This window comes from Copadichromis virginalis, linkage group LG12 (assembly GCF_057382275.1).
Source record: "Copadichromis virginalis isolate Kocher_CV1m ecotype Utaka linkage group LG12, C_Virginalis_male_GT1.1, whole genome shotgun sequence".
Lineage (NCBI taxonomy): Eukaryota > Metazoa > Chordata > Actinopteri > Cichliformes > Cichlidae > Copadichromis > Copadichromis virginalis.
In genome coordinates this window covers 38,139,340-38,162,000 of record NC_140629.1, presented here as the reverse complement: position 1 = coordinate 38,162,000, position 22,661 = coordinate 38,139,340, and the positions used below count along the sequence as shown (strand labels likewise).

General features: G+C 39.3%; 1 protein-coding gene across 1 annotated transcript in view; it reads right to left on the bottom strand.

Annotated features, from left to right (window-relative positions):
• Nucleotides 1-22,661, bottom strand: part of LOC146697612 (protein unc-13 homolog B-like) — a 79,984-nt gene that overhangs the window by 32,119 nt on the left and 25,204 nt on the right. Inside the window, exons 13-18 of the mRNA XM_085476430.1 lie at nucleotides 21,975-22,125; nucleotides 5,522-5,590; nucleotides 4,918-5,007; nucleotides 4,013-4,153; nucleotides 3,025-3,269; nucleotides 1,392-1,477 (exon numbers count right to left, since the gene is read on the bottom strand). Coding sequence (XP_085332556.1) covers nucleotides 1,392-1,477; nucleotides 3,025-3,269; nucleotides 4,013-4,153; nucleotides 4,918-5,007; nucleotides 5,522-5,590; nucleotides 21,975-22,125 — 782 coding nt within the window. The remainder of the gene's footprint in view (nucleotides 1-1,391; nucleotides 1,478-3,024; nucleotides 3,270-4,012; nucleotides 4,154-4,917; nucleotides 5,008-5,521; nucleotides 5,591-21,974; nucleotides 22,126-22,661) is intronic.

The following is a 22,661-nucleotide window of genomic DNA, read 5'->3' as shown; positions in this document are numbered from 1 at the left end:
AGATGCCTGCTTTTTTCATATCAACACTTTTTACCATTAAACAAAACTCCAATACTCAAACTGCTACACATGTGTAATACGTCCACTAGGCTAATAGTTTGGTTTTCACGATTGCAAGTTGATGCAGTCGTTTTTCTCCGTTATTGTCTCACTCCTAAAAAAAATTGATAAATTATACAGAGAAACAACATCTGCATCATTTATGAAGAAGGATGTACACACATAGATAGAATAAAGGGAGAATGTTTGTTCTAATTTAATTAAGTAAAAGATAAATGCAGTTAAATAAGTTTTACTGGTGCAAAAAAAAAAACCCTTAGGAAACTACTGAAGACAAACGAAATGCGTACATGCACACTCATCACACACACACTCTTACCAGCGTAGAAGTCAACTTTGCGGATACGAAATGTAGCGGGAGCTGAGATGGCAACAGAAATATGACAAAAGCAATAAGAATAGAAACTGAAAGAGAAGCAAGTTTGTGGCAGCAATAACTGAGATGAGAAGGGCTTCAGAAAAACATGTTAGAAGAAAAATACTAGAGGAGCTGGAAAGTACACTACGCACAAAACAGAAGGCTGGAAAACCAGCCACCAGTCAAATTTGCTACTAAAATCTACTTTTTCGCAAGTTTCCTCTTTGTTGCTGTGAAACAACTACAAAACTAAAAACAAATCATCTAAAGTCAACACACAGGGTCACAGCCAAGCTTTAAACACCTGCTCAGGCGATGTGTTTTAGGACACTAGCTTTTACAGTTTCTACAAGTCTGACGTGAGACACGATCAAAAGTCAGAATACTGAGCAGCTAAGCAGATCTCAGCTGACTGTTAGGTAGCGAAGTTAGCTCGTTATGATGACTAACCTATATGCACTTATCTTGAAAGAACCCAACTAGAGTCCACACATTTCTAAAGTGGAGGCTCCTGGGAAATCACTGATGTTATAAAAATATCAATAATTCAGCTCTAAAAATGTTAAACACTAACACCTGCTTCCTGTATTTTCCCCTTATCAGCAACAGTCTCAGAACTTTGCACACACTTTTATTTGATATTACAATGAACATTCTTACTCTCTGATGCTTACTGTCAGTGTGTTTTAGCTCAGTGCTGAGAGGTTTGAACAAGTTTTTATAGAAATGGTCTCAGGAGATGTTTAACCCTATTCTGGAATCCCGATTACTGACTTTTCTGATTGTATCTCCATATTTTTATCTCTAATCTCACCATTTTTCCAGTGGTAGTGGTCAATCTTATCCAACACTGAAGGAGATTGAAGAAAAGACAGTGTGAATGCAGAAGGGAAGAAGGAGGAGTTGGTTTCTCTGAGATGTCTCTGTCACACACACACATATACTGTCCAAGTATGCAAAGATATAGTCTTACCCTCTAGGGCATATTTCATGTCTTGAGCGAAGAGCATCCACATGACCTCTGCGCTGACTTTACCCACATTGAGCTCTTGAGGAAACCTGGAGGAATAAAGAAGTAAGACAGTAAAAATACTCGTTACTCTGCAAGTAATGGGGGTCACTGCAGCCCCTTTCCCTTCTAGTGTAACTGGAATCTGAAGGATTTTTGGAAATGTTGTTAAATGTTACCCTTTAAACTTGTCTTGATCATCTGGTTGGCTGCTGTTACTTTGCTTATGCTTCACTGAGCCCAAACATTATACGATTGGGGGTTTATCCAGGATATCATTTAATATCTTAACTTGAACACAATATCTGTGTTAAGCTCTAATCTAAGCTAACAACTGACCAAAAAATAGTTATTTGAGTTTAGTAGCACACACAGATCCCACTGTCTGGTTTTTAAAACCTGTTTGTTTTATCATCATCATCATTTATGCATATAGCACTTTAAAAACACACCTGGCAGACCAAAGTGCTGAACAATACAAATATAAATATAGGAATAAAATAGCAAAAACCAGACAGAGCAATAAAATTAATAAAAATGTCAGTTACCCACAGAGTTAAAAGCCAGGGAATAAAAATAGGTTTTTAATCAGGACTTAAAAACTGGCACTGATGTAGTTTGTCTAATATGGAGAGGAAGGTTATTCCAAAGCATCAGAGCTGCAACAGAGAACGCTCGGTCTCCTCCAAGTTTCAGCTGTGACTTAGGGACTGAAAGCAGCAGCTGCTCAGCTGACCGAAGCGAACGAATGGGGACGTGGGGCTTCAACAAGTCAGACAAATAAACAGGTGCCAGACCATTTAGAGATTTTAAAACCAATAAATGAACTTTAAAACGGATCCTAAATTCAACTGGAAGCCAATGTAGAGAAGCCAAAACCAGAGTGATGTGGTCGACTTTCCTTCTGCCACTTAAAAATCGTGCCGCAGCATTTTGCACTAGTTGCAAGCGCGCAATTGTTTTATGTTGTTAACTTTTAAACCTTATTGATCAAAAGCTCTGGTTCAACCCTGGCCATGTTGGTTTTTTTAAATGTTACTTCCATTGATCTATAGCAAACCAGAAGTAGATTTACTGGGACTTGTCCTGGTTTTGCAATGCCTTGTGGCAGTAAAAATAGTTGAATAAATAAAAAGAAAAAGATTGTTTATAACAAAAGAAAAGATTCTATTGCAACGTACAAAGCTTTTGTGTTTTGGAGATTTTTTTTTTATCTAGCACCTCCACAGACCACACAGTTTGCTCAACAATAAAAGTGTTATCTATTTTGTTATTATTTTTTTTATTAAAAAATACCTACCACCTTTAGTTCCTAGTTGATCTTTTATACTTCTATACTTTTGTAGTAAACAGTCTTGTTTTAGCTGTTTTCACTGCCTTAAGGCAAAACCTACTCAGGTTCTTATGTTTTTATCTTGTGTTAAGCACAATGAGCTTATGTATGAATAAAATGTACTATATGTCTTTAAACATTCATTACAATAGATATATAAGTTCAAAAATATAATACACTTGATAGTTCTGCTCCATGAAGACAACTTCTGCAACAACACATTTCCCAGAATTAGAATATAGAAGACAAAAGGAAAACACTGACTGGTTAATGATGGGTGTGTACGAGTTCTTATCCTCCTCAATGATGGACACAATGAGTGTGATGAGTTTAGGCCAAAAGTCCAGATTCTGGATGCTTGGGCCCTGCTCTTCCGGTTGACTCTCCTCTTTCTTCTCCTCCTCTTCCTCCTCTTCTTCTTCATCCTCCTCCTCTTCATCATCATCTTCAGCTTCCTGACCCTCTGCTTTTTCCTTCTTCTTCTTCTTCTTTTTCTTGTCTGGCTCGGGCTGCATACGTGAAAAAGAATATGAAATAAAGGAAGAATTGACTTGCCTGACATGTTTCAGTTCTACACGGAAGCAGAAAACAAAACAAGTTCAGAAGTTTTCTTGACAGTTGAAATTTCGATGAATAATTTATCATAATATGACACATTTTAAAAAATGTTCTTGCTCCATATTTATGTGATAAGATTTTGTACACTCCATGAAGCTGAAAATAACACCATTAATACATATTTTTAATTTATTCAGGGACTCGAATGGTTTAATGACTTTAGACACACTGATACAAAAATCTTTCTTGGCAAGGTTAAAAATTTCCCTTGTTCTGGAAATATTTCTGTGGCTGCTACAGATAGGGGTTCATTAGAGCATCACTTAAACCAGGCTGCAGTGCAGATTAATGTGATTAATATTGCAATTTGAGGAGTTGATGTAAAAACTGAGAGTTAAATCTGGTGTTTGCTTTATTTAAATATTGTTAAATCAACCACAGAATAGGGAGAAACCACTGTAGTCACATGAAAAGTAACTCATAGATCTTTGTAACACTATACAACACTGGATAGTGATAGAGAGCAAACTACTGCTTTCTATCACTCTAACAGACATATTGTTTAGGCTTTGGTTGTAGCTGATGGGAAATACTGTTGTATTATCACTTCTCTCAGTCAAACATTTACAAATTTCCCAGAAGATGTATTGATCTGTTGTGGAAGCTTAAAACATGTCGATACTTAGCCACTCACTGCTTGGACGGCGGGTTGAAACTGGCGGTTGAAGAGCTCCAGACAGTTGTTAAAGATATACTCGTAGGTGGAGTTCAGGCAGGCCTTGACGCAATCTCGCACCACGTTGGCTGCACGGGGAGGACTCTGCAGTTCCAAGACCTGCATGAGACCGGGTATTGGAGTGGGAAGACAGAACACAGTGGGTGAATATCAATGTTATCATGTTATTAATCTAGAATATAAATTTGCCTGATAAAAAGCAGGACGCTATAATCTCCAGAGAGGGGACGTGGGGTGGCAGTGCAGTGTTTCTGTATAGTATACATTGTTACTGTATTTTACATTTTTTTCTTTATTTTACCAATGCTTTAAATTTTGTGTTTGCAGCTGCACCGTAGTACCAGCAAGAACTAATATAAGGCCCTTGCTGTTCCTAGCACTAGCCACAGAGAAGTGTAGCAGGAGGGACAGCCTTCCCAACAAGAGAGCGAGGAAGAGACAGAGGAAGGTGTAATTAACATGATAAGACAATAGATGGAAGGACATAATTGGAAGAGAGAGATTCAAGTAAAATAATTAGCTACTTTGACCATGCGCTACTGCTAACAGCTAAAGTATAGCTTTTAATTGTAGCATGCTGCACTACAGTGCAACTATGATGTCCTAATCCAACAGCAACCCAACCAACCTGATTACAAAGGGGAAAAAAATGTATATTTCATATAAAGTGTATCAAAAACATCTATTTATCCATCCATCTACATAAGCTCTATAAACAAGCTAAAATCTATAAAATACATTTAATACTTTGAGTCAATACTTCATCATTAAAGGTATCTAACCTTATAATATAACAGCAGTGTTTTGTCTGTTTGGTTTTAGTGCTATGATATTAGTGATTATACACTATGAGCTGATTCTACCTTCATTCTGAAGAAAGTGATGCTGGTGAGAAGATCCACAGTAGATTTGAGGTCACTGAGGCGAGCCTTGCTGCTGGCTGGGAAGTTATTCTGCACATAAACACACACGAACACTTGGTTAATTATGTTTCTTCTAAAATGCATCAGCCTATTTAGGTCAGGCTCTTCTAGGCTCTTATATTCTGTAACTCTTGTTCATAATGGTGATGAAACTGTAACATTCATCGAATCAAGCACTCAATTGTATAACAAGCAAAACGTTTGGCTACAAATGGAAACCAATGCTATATTCACATATTTCTGTAGGTCCAGAATTAACTTAAAATAAAGAAAACGGACAACAGCTGGGTGATTTTTTTATTGTTATTTTTGGCAGGAAATAAGGAAACTGCCTTACAGCAGAAGGGGGTGAAATATGTAGTAAGTAGTCCGTGTAGTCTAGTTTGACTTCTGCCCTCTATCGTGTGCTATCTTGTGAACGACTGAAATAATTTCCCCCAGGGATCAATAAAGTATTCTGATTCTGATTGATTCTGATTAATACGACCGTATTCTCTGTTTGCAGTTAAGAAACTATTATCAGCAGCTGGAAGCTCTGACTCACTCTGTACATGGAGAGATCGATACGCAGGGAGTTGTGCAGCTGATCCAGGAGCTTCACAAAACGGTCTTTCTGTTGGGAAAAAGAAGGAGAAACTCAGATTCTTGTACTTCTGTCAAACAGTGAGAAAGACAGACATGAATGTCCTCAGTCTGTGTGTCTCTACTGAACATACTGTATACAGAATTTGAAAGCAGAAAAAGAAGAGATGTGGAGATAAAAGAATGATGCGTCTCACAAAAGTGTCAAAAAGGAGATGTGCTTTTTTCTATGCATGTGCAAAATACAAACTGAGCTGCATGAATATATTTGCAAGTTGGAAAGCGGGTTTGGCACTTTCTGGTACTTTGCACTTTATGACCTCTGCTGAATCGAGTAAAAAACTTGGACACAAAAATAGATTGGCATTTATATTAGGCTTTTTAATAAAAACATTTGACCATTTTTAAAACCACTTTATTCATTCACATATTCATGGATGATCCATATGTCGCTCCTGTACTGCAGGAGCCAGGGATCATACCACTCACGCTGCTCTAACTAATGAGCCACAGCAACCACAGCAACAACCATTCAGGGACTTTCTCCTCTCTTGTTGAAAATACTTGAGACGTACAGTATAAGCAGTATAAGTACATAAATATAAGACTTCCTGTGCAGCCTGAGAGTACACGCAGAACTTGTTTGTGATCATCCTTTGAGATTCTTCAGCAGAATCAGAACTACAGGCAGAGTTTTCACCTGGTGAGCATAAAAGGGAATTTACAGATCATCAGATACAATGTAGGAGATGACTGAGTAAACCTATTTGCAATGTGTAGTTACCACTCAGGGAGCAACACATGCAGCGTGAGGCAGAATTCACGGGATGGTGAAAGTGCATATTTTCATTTTCCTGTTTCCTGAGATTTTTAAACTTTGTTGGGAGAAAGTTTCACATTAAATTCTCACAGGTGAGTTTGTTTGGCTGCACTTTTAAACAGACGCATCTGTTATTTCTCTTCTTTTGCATATCAGACAGCTACTCAAGACATATGTTCCACCCCTGCTGTGGACTACAGTGCGTTCTGGAGGATCATTCTGTTATTAGGTATTACCGAACCAACCAAGAGTAGAACTTACAAAATAAAACTGTTAGTGTTCAGCAGAGCTCTTTGGTGCTCTGCATCTTAGTTAAATACAGGAAGACATCTGGACGGGAACAGCCAGGAATCAAACCAGCCTGTGATCGATGGCCAGTCAGCCAGTACAGGCATCCCCAATGCTTATTTTTAATTTTTTCCCCTCTATCTTCCTTCATATGCTTTGGCACCAGAGATGTATTTACATGGAAAGGCAATAAAGCAACTTGAAACTGGGAGAGGGACAGAGTCCTCTGCTGTGCTGGGAGTCACGACGTGGCTGATAAACTGAGGAGGTGAAAATATTGAGTTTAATCGAGAGAAAATGAGGGGGCAGAAGAAAGAAGTGCAGGCTTTCTTGTTAGTCATTACAAATGATTAAAAAACCCAAACATTTATCTAACAGGTAAGGACAGAGGTGGATACTAAAATGGGTGCATTGCGATTGTGTAACGATTCTCAGTGTTTCGTGTCCTAAGAAAAGTAAACCCTCATGCTTGCATAACATACTGCACAGGGTTTCCCTTTGTTTTAATCCTGGGGTGCAACGATGGACAATAGCCAACAATAACTGGCACAAATGAGCAATTAAAAAAATGTGACTATCTGTGCGTCCTGTGATGGCAGGAACAACGAAAACAGTTAATGACCATGTTTGAAACAGAGACCGATACACAGTGTGGTGCAGCTTTGTGAGTCACCGTTAAGAAAGTAAGAAGACAAGTTTGGTGATGAAGGAGAGGGAGGAGGGAAATCCACTAACTAGTACAAGTACATACCCAAGATCAAATCTGACTTAAAAAGCTTCAGCTGCTAATATTATTTATTTACTATCCAAAACTCTGTGAAATAAACATTTTTTGTAACTTTTTTCCCCCTGTAACAAAGAGCTGTCGTCTACTTTTAAAACCACACCACTGAGCCATATGACACATCCCTTCATTACCAGGAACATTGTTTTTAGTCATTCCCACACAGACCCTCCCGCTGCTGTAAATACAGTTATTTGCTGGGGAAACTTGGATGCACCAATTTATCTGTGCAATACTATTAAAATAACCTAATTAAGACACCAAATACTGAACACACAAGAGCGCATTTTGTTTCTCCAAAATAGATTTTTCTCTAATTTAACATAAGGTCAGCGATCAGTCGGACGCTATTCAAATCATCTTTTAAAGCCATGGTTGCCAGGGTGCTGGAGCCTAAACCAGGGAAGGGAAGGCTCGAATTAAGGACCACTGCCTCGCTGCGGTGCACATTAATGACATCTGCTTATAGTAATCCTTATGATGATTAGATTTTGGAGTTTTATTATATTGGTGCTCCCCTGGATAAGCCTGAGGAAGTGTCTGAGGGGAAGGAGGTCTGGGCTTCTCTGCTTAGGTTGTTGCCCTGTGCCCCGGCCCTGGATAAATAAAAGCAAATGGAAGGACTGATGGATTAAATCTGCTGAAAGCAAGCAAATTAAACCAAAAAGTGCCAAATACATCAGGTCCTTGTGGCTATTTCCACAGATTTCCACAGATGAGTTAGTTCCCAAAGCTCCCATTTTAAAAGGTCCAACATTACAGAAGAGATGAACACGTTAATAGGTTGGTCCCTAAAGCTAATTTTGCCATTAGGTAGTGGCTGCTTCTGCTGACAGATCATAATCACAGAGGAGGCAGCAGCAGGCAGTCGTCTGCTAGGCTTCACCTCAACTAATTCAAGTTACTGAACCTGACCTCAACTGTGTCGGAGCCTTACTCTGAGGTCAGCTTCACTAAAAGCCTCTCTGAGAAGACCGTCCCACTGTTTTGGTGAGGGAATTCTAATATTTCAACATTTTAACACAAACAAATAAAACCCCAGCAGGTTTCTGTCTCTGTGTGTTGTAGCCAGCCTATAGAGACACCAAGCTATCCAAGCTACCACTGATCTCTGATCAACCTTCTCGTACAGCTGTAACCAGCCTAGAACCTTAACTTAAAGTGATGAACATGCCAAATGTCACCGCTTTGATTGTGTGAAACACCAGAAACACTTTTAACCTAAAAAGCATGAAAAAAGGACAAATCTTAGTTTTGACCTTTAAAACATCCCACCGTCCCCATGGTGTCCTTCCCCAGAGCAAACCCATCTTTGTCCACCACACTCGCCGCTCGTCCTCTCTTGGTAATGATTATAATGAACGCCTTGTTATTGTAGCTCCTCCCTACATGCTGACACCTTCCTGTCCTCTGCTCCTGTCATAAGTTTTTCTGATGAAAACAAACATATGATACATATATGTAATACATTTGCATTGTATTCCATATTCTTAGAATATGGAGCCACTATCAGGGACAAACAGAGACTGCAGCGTGTTGTGCGCTCTGCTGAGAAGGCGATTGGCTGTAGACTCCCATCTCTGCAGGAGCTGTACACCTCCAGGACACTGCGGCGTGCAGCCCGGATCTCAGCTGACCCTTCTCACCCTGGACACAGTCTGTTTGACCTGCTCCCCTCAGGCAGGAGGCTCCGGTCCATTCGCACCAGAACCTCTCGCCACAAGAACAGTTTCTTCCCCTCTGCTGTTGGACACATGAACAATAACCACATGACTGTCCCCGCCACTAACACATGACCCTACGCTGTGTCACTGCATCATTTCATGTCTGGCACTGATCACCACCTGCACTCATGTATATATCTTTCTATGTAGCACTCATAATTCTTATTCTCATGTATATATCTCATGTATATCTCATGCACATATCTTTCTTTCTACATAGCACTTTAATTCTTATTGTCTGCACTGAAGCACCGCAGCAATTTCCTAATGTTGTAAACCTCAACATCTGGCAATAAACCCATTCTGATTCTGATTCTGATTCTGATAGAAGACGGCTGTGTCAGCCACTGTGATATTAAGGATTTTCTGTAATTTGTATTATGACTGAAACTGTATTGACTAGATTTGGCGAGCCTGTTTTTTCTTAGATCACTATTATTGCTCGTCTTGTTCTGGGGTCCTGTGAGACATTCAGGTGGTGCTGCTCAGCTGGAGACCTGTAGATGCTTTGCTTTTACTTTGAGTTCTCCTGTTTTTGCTTATTTATTTATTATTTACTTTAAATGCAGATATTTAACTTTAAACTTGTAACACTGTAATGGTGTGACGTCTTGGGGAAGTTTTCCTTGACAAAGAGACGTTAACTTCCTGGTTAAATAAATGTTAAATAAAGAAATGACACTTCTGTGTAATCAGATATGGAATAACAGCACGGTTTAGAGATCTCTCAGTAACAGTGAGATGAAGGTTGCAGACAGCCATGAAAATCACAGCCACGACGCCCATCACAGTCCTGACTCTTTATTAACAGCAAGTGTTACAACGAGGGTTACTCTGTGCGACCCTGTACTCGCAATATGAACGGTTACCTTCTGTTAGAAGATAAAGAGCTTCTCTGTGTCTTGTTCAATCAGTGATCTGTACAGCAGTCTGTACTAACGAGGTCACTGAGTGCAGCATAACAGTTATACTGATGTTTAGCGTTACTCAGATTGTGGTTTGTTGTGCTTTGCATGTATATGGTGGCTGTACTGTTTGGAACTTTTAAACTAGAAATTAGGGATGGGTACCGGTGTCCGGTGCCATGATGGCACCGGTTCTGACATAAACGGTAGTAACCAGACCGAAAAGCAGCGCACATTTCGGTGCTTTATTTCGGTGCTTTTTTTTCCTGACCTGTGATACACTTTAGATTCTAGCCAATCATTTTACGTTTCCGAGGATAGTGGGCGGGTCCAGGTACGTACGTTCTGTTAGAGCAGAGCTACAGATTAAAAATGCCCAAGGCGAAGCGGTCAAAGTCTGGCTGTACTTCACAGCAGAAGATGCAAACTCAGCAGCAACAAGTGCTTTAAGCTGATACTGTGATACTGTTAAAGGAGGTAACACCAAGAATCCGATGAAACACCTGGCAACGCATAGCGTTTTTTTTCAAAAGCCCAGAAATGCGCCGTATGATAGCTTGCTGCGAGACCTCACACCGAGCACATCTACTGCGGGTGTGGTGCCTGTTATCGACCCGGAGTTTGCAACATCCCCCAAGAACCCGAAGAGGAGAGTCCTGGCCCCTAGCCCTGCCAGTGTAGCAGAAATGATGAGGATGATGATGCAGCAGCAGCCGTTCTTCTCTGCGTGAGTAGCTTCATGTTGTTCGTGTGTAATTTACGTTTAGTAGGCTAACCACGTTATTACATTAATGCAGGTAAGGTGAACTAGCAAACATCATCATAGCTACATGCAGCTGTCTTCTTGTTTGATGGCAGATACTCCCTTCACCCTGGCCAAAAAGGCTAAAATGACCAAAGAAAAAGTGGAAAACAATTAAACATGAGAGGTTTTTGGACAAAGTTTGTGTTTTTTCCATTGTTTAAGCACTGCTTCCAGCCAAGAGTGATACCATATATGCCCCATAGCTGCAGAAAAGGCTAACATTGTTATCTTTTTACAAAAAAACAGCTGAACATGAGAGGTTTTTGGACCAATTTTGTGTTCTCCATTCTTTAAGCACCGGTTTGAGCACCGTTTGAGCACCGGCACCGTTTCAAAAGTACCGATTTGGCACCGGTATCGGATAAAACCTAAACGATACCCATCACTACTAGAAATACATTTCCTCTTTGGGATCAATATTCTATTCTATTGTATTCTATTCTATTCTATTCTCTCTACTGAACCCTTTTTCGTCCTGACCAGCAGACGGTGTCCTTCTTCTGCCTTCGACCGAATCTTGGGAGGTCTGAGAAAGTTTTGTGTAAAAACATTATTTTTGGTAACTTTATTACTAATGGGTTTAAACAAAGGGATCAATCTCAGCGTTATCTATATATGAACCCAAATCACATCCTTGTTTCCTCCTTCTGAAATTTCCCCACACATTAATGAAAACCGCTGCGAGCTGCTTTCAGCACCACAGCTTCTGCTTTTCCCGTGTGGAGCAGGTGCACGCTCACCACAAGCTAATAAAAGGCACCTTAAACAAGTTGCTGCAGGCAGATGACATCAAATTATCTTGGAAGGAAAGTGCTTGTATTGCTCTGGTCGTGCAAAGACTGTTGCCCAAAGCAGAAAAACACTTCAATAAGTCTACAAGCCAAACAGAAGTTGGTAACAAACCATGAATAATTCGACTGCCAGACACGCTCTCAGGCTTATTTAACCCTAGACAACCTGACGACCCATGTACAGACTACTCTGTGTCATGCTGTTAAAGCTCCGCCGGTCACCATTTTCAGATATAATGGAGGCTTGCCAGTGCACTTTACTTCTGTCTTATCATTTTGAAAGAGTTGCAGAGGAAAACTGAAAAAGGCTCTGCAATGATGAAAAGCCGGGACATTTGTTGACATGGCTGGAACTGATTGACAACATTTTATTTTTCCCTTTGGTCATTTATCTTCTGAACTACATGACTTTGGTTTAATAACACAAACAAACACACCGGGAAGTCACATCCTGTTCAAAAACTGTAGAACGATGATCTCACAGCACGTTTCCCTGTAAGGAATCAGTTTTATTTGTTTGCATATTGTAAGTAACTTTTGCACAATCAAGTCTTACTAATAAAACCAACATATTCAAGTGGTTTTCCTTTTTCTTCATTAAATACACACTAACAGCAGAGCCAATCCACAGAGAGCTTCTTCACCTTCAGCCAATTGGCTGCAATTCCCCTACAGGGCGCTCAAAAGATAACAGGAGCAAATGAAGATTAATTATTTACACCTGCTTCATGACAAAACAGACCACATTGATGGTGTTTTTAAAGTTCACAAACATCGCCCTGTTTATGTTTACTAAATAAAATGAAATATTAATAACGTTTGTTTTTGTCTGACCCATGAAATGGATACTTAACAGTAGTTCTTCCAGGAAAACTGCTGTTATATAGCTGTTATAAAGCCCATTTCTAACACACTGTGCTGACATCTACCTTCACAGTGCCTCTGCTCCCACTCACATCCAGCCACACTGAGGGTCTAAAATGGCCCCAAAATGACTCAGAAAAATCAGCTCCCCCCATGAAAGAACCACTTCAGAGGAGCGAATGTAAGTTTTGCCATTATCCAGTAAATTTGCAGATAAAACATTTTACACTCAGCTTACATGAACCTATTCAATTTCCCGTGACCTACTCCACTGCAAAAGTGCTTTTAAAGAGCAGGGATTGCTCATCAAGTTTGCTGCTGCTCCTTAGAGTTTCATTTTTTCTGATTAAAGTACTTGTCAAACAAGATATTCACAGCGTCTTCAACTTTACGGGCTGACGGCCGGCGAGATCCCAGGTCTGTATAACAGCTTGGGGGGCAAAGCCAAACAGGAGCACACTGCAGATGCTCAGTAATTGTTCCCCAGGAAAGTTGGTCTATGTGAAAGCGAGCAAACAAAAAAATCCAGCGAATCCTGTTCCCATTGACAGAATGTACAGCTTCACCCGCAAGAAACAGGTGGGAGGTGTGAGGCACCAGCATGTCTGTAGATATTTGTACCAGTCTAACACACACACACACACACACACACACACACACCTGCTCTTCTCAACAATGGCATTAAAACTATCAGCTGATGACATGATTTCAGAGATGAATTACGGCAGAAGAAGACGGGAGGAACCGATCAATACGATGGTATCTGTTTCCAGACAGAAGCAGGGTCGGGTAGAGAAAATAGGAAAGAGAAGATGGAGACGACGACGTCTGGCCCGTGGATTATGTTTCAAAGATGACAGCGAGGGGGTCTGAGGGGGTCTGACACCGTGTAGTTCCCAGAGCACTTCCTCCTTTTTGCTTTCTTTGTATCGAATGGAAAGGCTCAAGTGAAGTCGTACAAATCAGAAAAGCACCTCATTGCCATGGCAACAGGTGCTTTTGGACTGGCTAAACATTCAAGGCAATAAATAAATAAATAAAAGTAACTAGAAAGTGCATTTTCTGAAGAAACTGCAGTGTGAATGCTTGAATCTGAATGTATGCACTGAAATTAATTAATTGCTGAATTTTGAGTTAAAAATATTGAATGAAATTTAAAAAAAAAACAAAAAAAAACAACCAAATTTAACCTGAAAACAAAGGTGCTGAACTGCTAAAAGCTGAAGGTTACACAGAAGCAGAAGTTGGAAAAAAGCTGAAAATGTTTTAAATGTAAATTAGAAAACCCTAAGAAATGAGAAAAGAACATTTAGAGTCAGAAAACATCTGAATGAATATTAAAAGTTCATATTCTTTGAATCACTGAATGACTCAAATGTGATCCCTCCACTTTGATCCACACAGTTTAAAAAGTTTAAATGTCTGAGCTTTGAAAGACAAGATGTTGGAAAGAGAACAACGATGGCGACGTTTTGAGGGTAAAATGATGGCTTTAACACTGTGGACACAGCAGCAGTTGAAAGAGAAGTGTTTAAGATGAATCTTGGCAGAGTGGCAGGCAGAGCTCGTTAAGCAGGCAGGTGTGAGCCTGGTTGCTATAGTGACCGCACCCAATGGCTCCATACACACGACACAGACATGCACCTCACTTTTGCTGCTTAAAATGAACAGAAAAGTCAGGCCGAAACAAATCGTTCCCAAATGAAAAGTACATGTCGTATTGACAAAATTCTTTCACCGTGAGCGACAGCCATGTCTAGTCTACCTAATTCTCAGTTTTCATGCCTGTGGAGCTTATTATATGGACGTGGTGACAGTGTAAAGACACCATGCTCTTCTGATTTTCAAACGAACCTTCTGAGCCATTTTAACATTAGAGTCTATGGAAGAGTTGGAGGGAGGAGGCTGTGCATTGGTGACATTTATGAAAGAACCATAACACCTAGGACAATAGTAAACACATTGGATGAAAGAGGACAGCCATGGCTACGTTTTGAGGGTAAAATCATACCTGTAGAGCAAACGCTGCGGACACAGCAGCAGTTTTAAAAAAGATTTTAAGATTAATTTTTTTGCTCCTCTCACTCTAGCAGTTGAGCTGCCTCACTCTAGCCCCAACATTCCGTCCCATACACACCCATTATAAACTCTGAAACGGGTGAAAAAACATCATGAAACTTAAACTGGAACTGAAGAAAAAGTATAATAGATATTGAAAAGATAAATACAAGTTGAATAGTTGAATGTCTTGTCTTCGTTTTAAAGTTTGAATGGTGGCTCTATGTCAATGTATGTGGAAGTAGTAAGAGTTTAAAAATGAATAAGTTGAATGAGAATTTGAAGGGTCTCCCCATTGAAATACATGGGAAATTTTGGGAAATTTTTTTTGAATAAAGTTGAATAAAATTAAAAATATAAATGTTAAAAATATGAAAAATAGAAGCAGTCATGTCCAAAAGAAGAGGAATCTAATGGTGTTTGAATGGTTTTTCTAAGTTGAACGGTTTTGAAGGAGTAGGAGTACAAAAAACGTACGGAATACAGAATAAAATATAACTAGAAAGTGCATTTTCTGAAGAAACTGCAGTGTGAATGCTTGAATCTGAATGTATGCACTGAAATGAATTAATTGCTGAATTTTGAGTTAAAAATATTGAATGAAATAAAAAAAAATAAAAAAACCAAATTTAACCTGAAAACAAAGGTGCTGAACTGCTAAAACCTGAAGGTTACACAGAAGAAGAAGTTGGAAAAAAGCTGAAAATGTTTTAAATGTAAATTAGAAAACCCTAAGAAATGAGAAAAGAACATTTAGAGTCAAAAAACATCTGAATGAATATTAAAAGGTCATATTCTTTGAATCACTGAATGAAGAAAATGTGATCCCTCCACTTTGATCCACACAGTTTAAAAAGTTTAAATGCCTGAGCTTTGAAAGATACTGTCTTGGAAAGAGAACAATAATGGCGACATTTTGAGGGTAAAATGATGGCTGTAACACTGTGGACACAGCAGCAGTTGAAAGAGAAGTGTTTAAGATGAATCTTGGTACAGTGGCAGGCAGAGCTCGTTAAGCAGGCAGGTGTGAGCCTGGTTGCTATAGTGACTGCACCCAATGGCTCCATACACACGTACACAGACATGCACCTCACTTTTGCTCCTTAAAATGAACAGAAAAGTCAGGCCGAAACAAATCGTTCCCAAATGAAAAGTATAGGTCGTATTGACAAAATTCTTTCACCGTGAGCGACAGCAATGTCTAGTCTACCTAATTCTCAGTTTTCATGCCTGTGGAGCTTATTATATGGACGTGGTGACAGTGGAAAGACACCATGCTCTTCTGATTTTCAAACGAACCTTCTGAGCCATTTTAACATTAGAGTCTATGGAAGAGTTGGAGGGAGGAGGCTGTGCATTGGTGACATTTATGAAAGAACCATAACACCTAGGACAATAGTAAACACATTGGATGAAAGAGGACAGCGATGGCTACGTTTTGAGGGTAAAATCATACCTGTAGAGCAAACGCTGCAGACACAGCAGCAGTTTTAAAAAAGATTTTAAGATTAATTTTTTTGCTCCTCTCACTCTAGCAGTTGAGCTGCCTCACTCTAGCCCCAACATTCCGTCCCATACACACCCATTATAAACTCTGAAACGGCTGAAAAAACATCATGAAACTTAAACTGGAACTGAAGAAAAAGTATAATAGATATTGAAAAGATAAATACAAGTTGAATAGTTGAATGTCTTGTCTTCGTTTTAAAGTTTGAATGGTGGCTCTATGTCAACGAATGTTGAAGTAGATACAGTTTAAAAATGAGTAAGTTGAATGAGGATTTGAAGGGTCTCCCCATTGAAATACATTATAAATTTTTGTTGAATAAAGTTGAATAAAATTAAAAATATAAATGTTAAAAATGAGAAAAATAGAAGCAGTCATGTCCAAAAGAATAGGAATCTAACGGTGTTTGAATGGTTTTTCTAAGTTGAACGGTTTTGAAGGAGTTAGATGCCAAAAAACGTACGGAAGATGATATAATAACTAGAAAGTGCATTTTCTGAAGAAACTGCAGTGTGAATGCTTGAATCTGAATGTATGGACTGAAATGAATTAATTACTGAATTTTGAGTTAAAAATATTGAATGAGATTAAAAAAAAACAAAAAAAAAAACGAATTTAACCTGAAAACAAAAGTGCTGAACTGCTAAAAGCTGAAGGTTACACAGAAGAAGAAGTTGGAAAAAAGCTGAAAATGTTTTAATTGTAAATTAGAAAAACCTAAGAAATGAGAAAAGAACATTTAGAGTCAGAAAACATCTGAATGAATATTAAAAGTTCATATTCTTTGAATCACTGAATGACTAAAATGTGATCCCTCCACTTTGATCCACACAGTTTAAAAAATTTAAAAGTGTGAGCTTTAAAAGACACGGTGTTGGAAAGAGAACAACGATGGCGACGTTTTGAGGGTAAAATGATGGCTGTAACACTGTGGACACAGCAGCAGTTGAAAGAGAAGTGTTTAAGATGAATCTTGGTACAGTGGCAGGCAGAGCTCGTTAAGCAGGCAGGTGTGAGCCTGGTTGCTATAGTGACCGCACCCAATGGCTCCATACACACGTACACAGACATGCGCCTCACTTTTGTTGCTTAAAATGAACAGAAAAGTCAGGCCAAAACAAATCGTTCCCAAATGAAAAGTAAAAGTCGTATTGACAAAATTCTTTCACCGTGAGTGACAGCAATGTCTAGTCTACTGAATTCTCAGTTTTCATGCCTGTGGAGTTTATTATATGGACGTGGTGACAGTGGAAAGACACCATGCTCTTCTGATTTTCAAACGAACCTTCTGAGCCATTTTAACATTAGAGTCTATGGAAGAGTTGGAGGGAGGAGGCTGTGCATTGGTGACATTTACGAAAGAACCATAACACCTAGTACAATAGTAAACACATTGGATGAAAGAGGACAGCGATGGCTACGTTTTGAGGGTAAAATCATACCTGTAGAGCAAACGCTGCGGACACAGCAGCAGTTTTAAAAAAGATTTTAAGATTAATTTTTTTGCTCCTCTCACTCTAGCAGTTGAGCTGCCTCACTCTAGCCCCAACATTCCGTCCCATACACACCCATTATAAACTCTGAAACGGGTGAAAAAACATCATGAAACTTAAACTGGAACTGAAGAAAAAATATAATAGATATTGAAAAGATAAATACAAGTTGAATAATTGAATGTCTTGTCTTCGTTTTAAAGTTTGAATGGTGGCTCTATGTCAATGTATGTGGAAGTAGTAAGAGTTTAAAAATGAGTAAGTTGAATGAGGATTTGAAGGGTCTCCCCATTGAAATACATTATAAATTTTTGTTGAATAAAGTTGAATAAAATTAAAAATATAAATGTTAAAAATATGAAAAATAGAAGCAGTGTTGTCCAAAAGAATAGGAATCTAACGGTGTTTGAATGGTTTTTCTAAGTTGAACGGTTTTGAAGGAGTTAGATGCCAAAAAACGTACGGAATATATAATAATAATAATAAAGATTCGAATAACAATACTGTGAATGCTTTTCAAGCATTCACACTAATAAAGATTAGAAGAACAATACTGTGAATGCTTTTCAAGCATTCACACTAATAATAATAATAAAGATTAGAAGAACAATACTGTGAATGCTTTTCAAGCATTCACACTAATAAAATCCCAGGAAACGGAAGGTGGAGGTAAATAATGCTTAGGTTTTCAGAGTGCTGCGTATCTTAGAGGAAGCACAGCAGCACTGCAGAGGGCAGAAACACAAAAAAAGCTCCAGCAAATGAAAAGAGGGCAAAAGACACGAGTGTCACCGAGCAGATGGTTTATCAAGAGAAAAAAAACAAAATAAGAAAGTTAGTGGTGATTGTGGTTCAGTGTAAAACTACAAAAAAAGAAAGAAAATAAATAAACAGATCAAGTCGATGCAAATAATTAAACACAGCGACTCAATGATTTCAAGAAGATGTGACTCATTAATAAATGCATCTCTATCCTTTAAATATATATTATAAATCTGGCTATACTAACCATAGCTGGGTATTCAGCAGTGACTGTGGAAACATGATGGGGCGAAAGCATCGTTCATTCAAAGCAAAGGTCACCAGCATGTCACGATCCCGGGTCATGTGACCCAGTGTTTTCAGTTTTAATATATTTTGATGTTGATGGTTCAAGTTCATTAGTTTATCTACGCTCATTTCTATTATGCTTAGGTTGCCGTCATAGTCCATTGTTTCTTAGACCTCTTTTTGTTGTCACCCCTGTGTTTACGTTTCCTATGTTTATTCTAATCAGCTGTTTCTCCATGTGTTTCCTGCTCATCTCCTGTGTGTGTTTTCACTCATTCCTCGTCGTCTGTTATTCTGCTATGCTCATGGCAGGTTTTCCAGGATTTTCATGTACTTTTGCCAAGTCTTCACAGTTCAGGTTTTTCATGTTCACGCTCAAGGTTTTTTTATGTTTAGCATTAGTTCACCCAGTTTAGGCCAGTTTTTAGTTTTGCCTTGTTTTGTACAGTTGAAACCAGCATTTAATAAATGGCTCACTTTCAGTTAACATTAAGTTTGTTTCCGCGCTTTGTTTTGTCTGCATTTGGGTCCTTTATTCTCCACTCCACACAGTCACTGTCACACAGCAGGAATCAAACCAGGGGGCAGTGAGATGCCCAGTGCTGGGCATACATGAACAGGACAGTTAATATTTTTATATTTTTATTACTACTACTAGTAGTAATAATAATCAGACATGAACCAGAAATGCGGGTAAAGTCCAAGACCACCTCCTCCAAAAAAAAAGAGCCCCTAGACATGGATCAGAATTGGTCTGCAATTATTTACTTGAGAAGATCGAGACCCATTTTTCTTAACCGCCCTTTTCATTTGATATGTACTTGAAGATGTAGACTTAATTTGAAACTTGGAATGGCAAAAAAAACCTATTAAATCTCGGAGGTCCTGTCTCAGCTTAGAAAGAAAAAACTCATCCAAATCCATCCACACAAACCATTTGGAGTCAAAGAAATGAACCAATTACACGCAGCCACTTTGGCTGAAGTACGAATGGTCACTAAAACACCTTTTATTCAGTCCCCAATGAGAAGGAAGCTGCAATTATATCAGCTTCAGCCAGCTAGTTTTGGAAAACTGAACACTGTATGTGCTCAGTCTCATAAGTAAAGCAGAGTTTGATATGATGACATATGTGCTTTACATTTGTGGTTGTCATATCAGTTTATTTGTGCTTCCTGTTCAGTAGCTTTAATGCCTTGTTAAATCTTTTTAAAGAAATTTATTTAAGCACTTTGATGAATTTAGATGAGTTAAATTAAGAACCTTCGTATTTATGTACGAAGCGAACATTTTAATAGAAAAACATTCATTGGTGCGAGTTGCAGAGACTCGACTGAATATTCCATGCACAAATTCAAACTTTAATATTTCGCCGCTGTGCATTAATTACTGTCAAGTCCTTCAAATATTACTGACGCCCTCTGTCATCAAACAGGGAAAGAAAACAGCCTAATGAAACATTCTTTGATACCCACACAGAAAACGAGTCAATTTAGTGAAATTAAATGAGATAAGTAAACTTATCCAGGCTGGCAGCTCAGAAATAGACCTGCAACGCCGTGGCCCACAGTGAGAGCAGGTCTGTCTGCTTCCCCGGACCCTTTAAAGTAGGAGCACTCAGCCTGAGGATGCTCGTATATCGTTAGCGCCCGAGTGTGACCAGTAGGAGATTCGCTATTGGCAACCATCCCAGGAGTCATTAAGCTCGGCCTCTAACTGTCATTGTCCCCCTGCCTGTGGCTCCTCTGGGGTCCACGAGCCAAATTTGTGCCACCTCGAAGTTCAGAGCCATTCCAAAGGTCCAACAGCGATATGACATTACCTTTTAATGGGGCAGATTATTAGCAGAATAGAGATAAACCTGCTGGGTTTGTACGGCCGCTCTCATGGATACCTACGTGAAATAGACTGCAAGGCTTCAGGCGTTACCTGGGTCACCTTCTGTGAGAAGACTTTGCTCACTTTAGGTCAAACTGTAGCTTTAAAGCTACATCATCAAATACCATCTTAAAAGATTAAACTGCAGTCAAGATTCTCTAAAATTCGGTTCTTTTGCTGGTTTTGTATCTTCTTTGCTCTTTTTGGTGAATATGGTTTACTTTTTACTCCTAAAATGTTATTTTCCAGTCGAGCTCACTGAGCTCCTGCACAAGAGTTTGCAGAGAGAGAGTTAGTTTCAAAGTCGATGCCAACACAGCAACTACAGCCGGTGTTGATCTAAATAATCCTGATCATGATATGGATGTAGAAAAAGAAGCACCCTGTGGACGTGATGTGGTGGGAATTACTGGAATAACCGCACTGGCACTTTTGTTGGTGGCTATGCAATTACTTTAACTAATTTTCCAAGGCATGTTTAACCAAAGTGTTTGCTTCGATTCAAGGAAATCGACACTTAAAATAATAATTATTATTATTATTACCAAGAAACTGGAGTTAAAGTGATGGCATTGAGCAAGGATGAAAGGGCACAGATTTTATGGTTATGTAATACATTTGGCACATGCATTAGTAAATAAATGGTTTCAAATATTCTGCTGAAGTCTTGTTGTGCAGACACCAGAGAGATGGATGTTGACCTCAGAAGGAAGAGGATGGCTACATGTCTTGTGTCTACCCTGTGACAGGATGCTGATGTGATGGAGTACACAAACAACCTGGGCATCGACATTGACAGGCTGAACTGAAAGACCAACACAGAGGTGTTGTATGTCTCTGTGCAGTGCAGCAAGATGTTGGAGGTTTTTTAACAGACCACAGCTCTGTTGCATCTAGAGCTGTGGTCTGCTGGGGGAGCATCATCAGCTGGTGACACCAACAGACTGAATAAAGTAATTGGGAACACTGGCTCTGTGACTGGCACACGTCTGAAGCTTCATGAATAATCCTCACTGCCTTCTGCAACACTTACTGGACAGTCAGCAGAGCACCTTGTCTAACAGACTGATTCAGCTCCACTACCACAAGGACAGACACAGAAATAATAGAGCTCCATTATTATGTAACTTTTTGAAGAGAAAAAGCTAACAAAGAGAAAACGAGCCAACCACTGCTACCCAATATTTGACACTTAGAATTACAAACGTCTCATCTCAGCCTTCAGCTTCATTCACTCTAAGCCTTTATTCTGAGTCATAGTGTGTGTGTGTTTAATCAGCTTGCCTCTCATTGAAGCTCTTGACAGTTAATACATCATGTTAATAAACTATCTCTTTAGTCTTTTTTAGTTTAGCATGAGAATTACTGCAGTTTTACCACGTCCCAAAATGTTCTCACTGGATGATCAACTTTACATTTATATTTTATCGTGATGGGTGTTCACTTACCCCGAAGTTGGAGGCTGCAAATCTGGCTGGAGCAGAGACATTGGTGGAGGCGGTGGGGTGGGCGTAGAAGGCATTGATGTTGGCCAGCAGGGTGCTCATCACTGCCGGCACCCCTGACAGCATGTACTTAGAGGACAGGCAAGAGAATTGGCTGAGCAGGAGAAGAAATGTGGGGAAACGGGCAGGGGAGAAAGAGAAAGGAAGATTGAGGATATAAATGCAGTTAGCAGGTTAAAAAAAGGCAGAAGTGGTTATGGAGAGGCGGGAAGGAAGGTGGGTAAGCAATTAGGATAAGACAGGTGAGGACAGAGGGTAAGAAGGTCGAGAATGAGACATAAAGAGGCCAGAGGGGGAATCAGTGGAAGCAGGAGGAGGATATAAATTACGGAGAAAAGGGAGAGAGTAATTGAAGTGGACGCAGGAAGGCAGGAAGGAAATAGCGAAACATAATGAGAAGGTGAAAAACAAAAGACACAAAGAGAGACGGACGGGAAATGATCAAAAAATTAAGTCAATGAAGATGAAGAAAGAAGGAAACTTCTTGTGTGGACCCGAAATTAATATTGCCAATGATGATTTAACATTGGGGGGGAGTTAAACAGTATTTCCCTCTGAAGACCCCAAAAAAAGCTAAAGGAAACTGGATATGGATGGACCAAATGGATTTGAGTTGGGTGCAAACATACC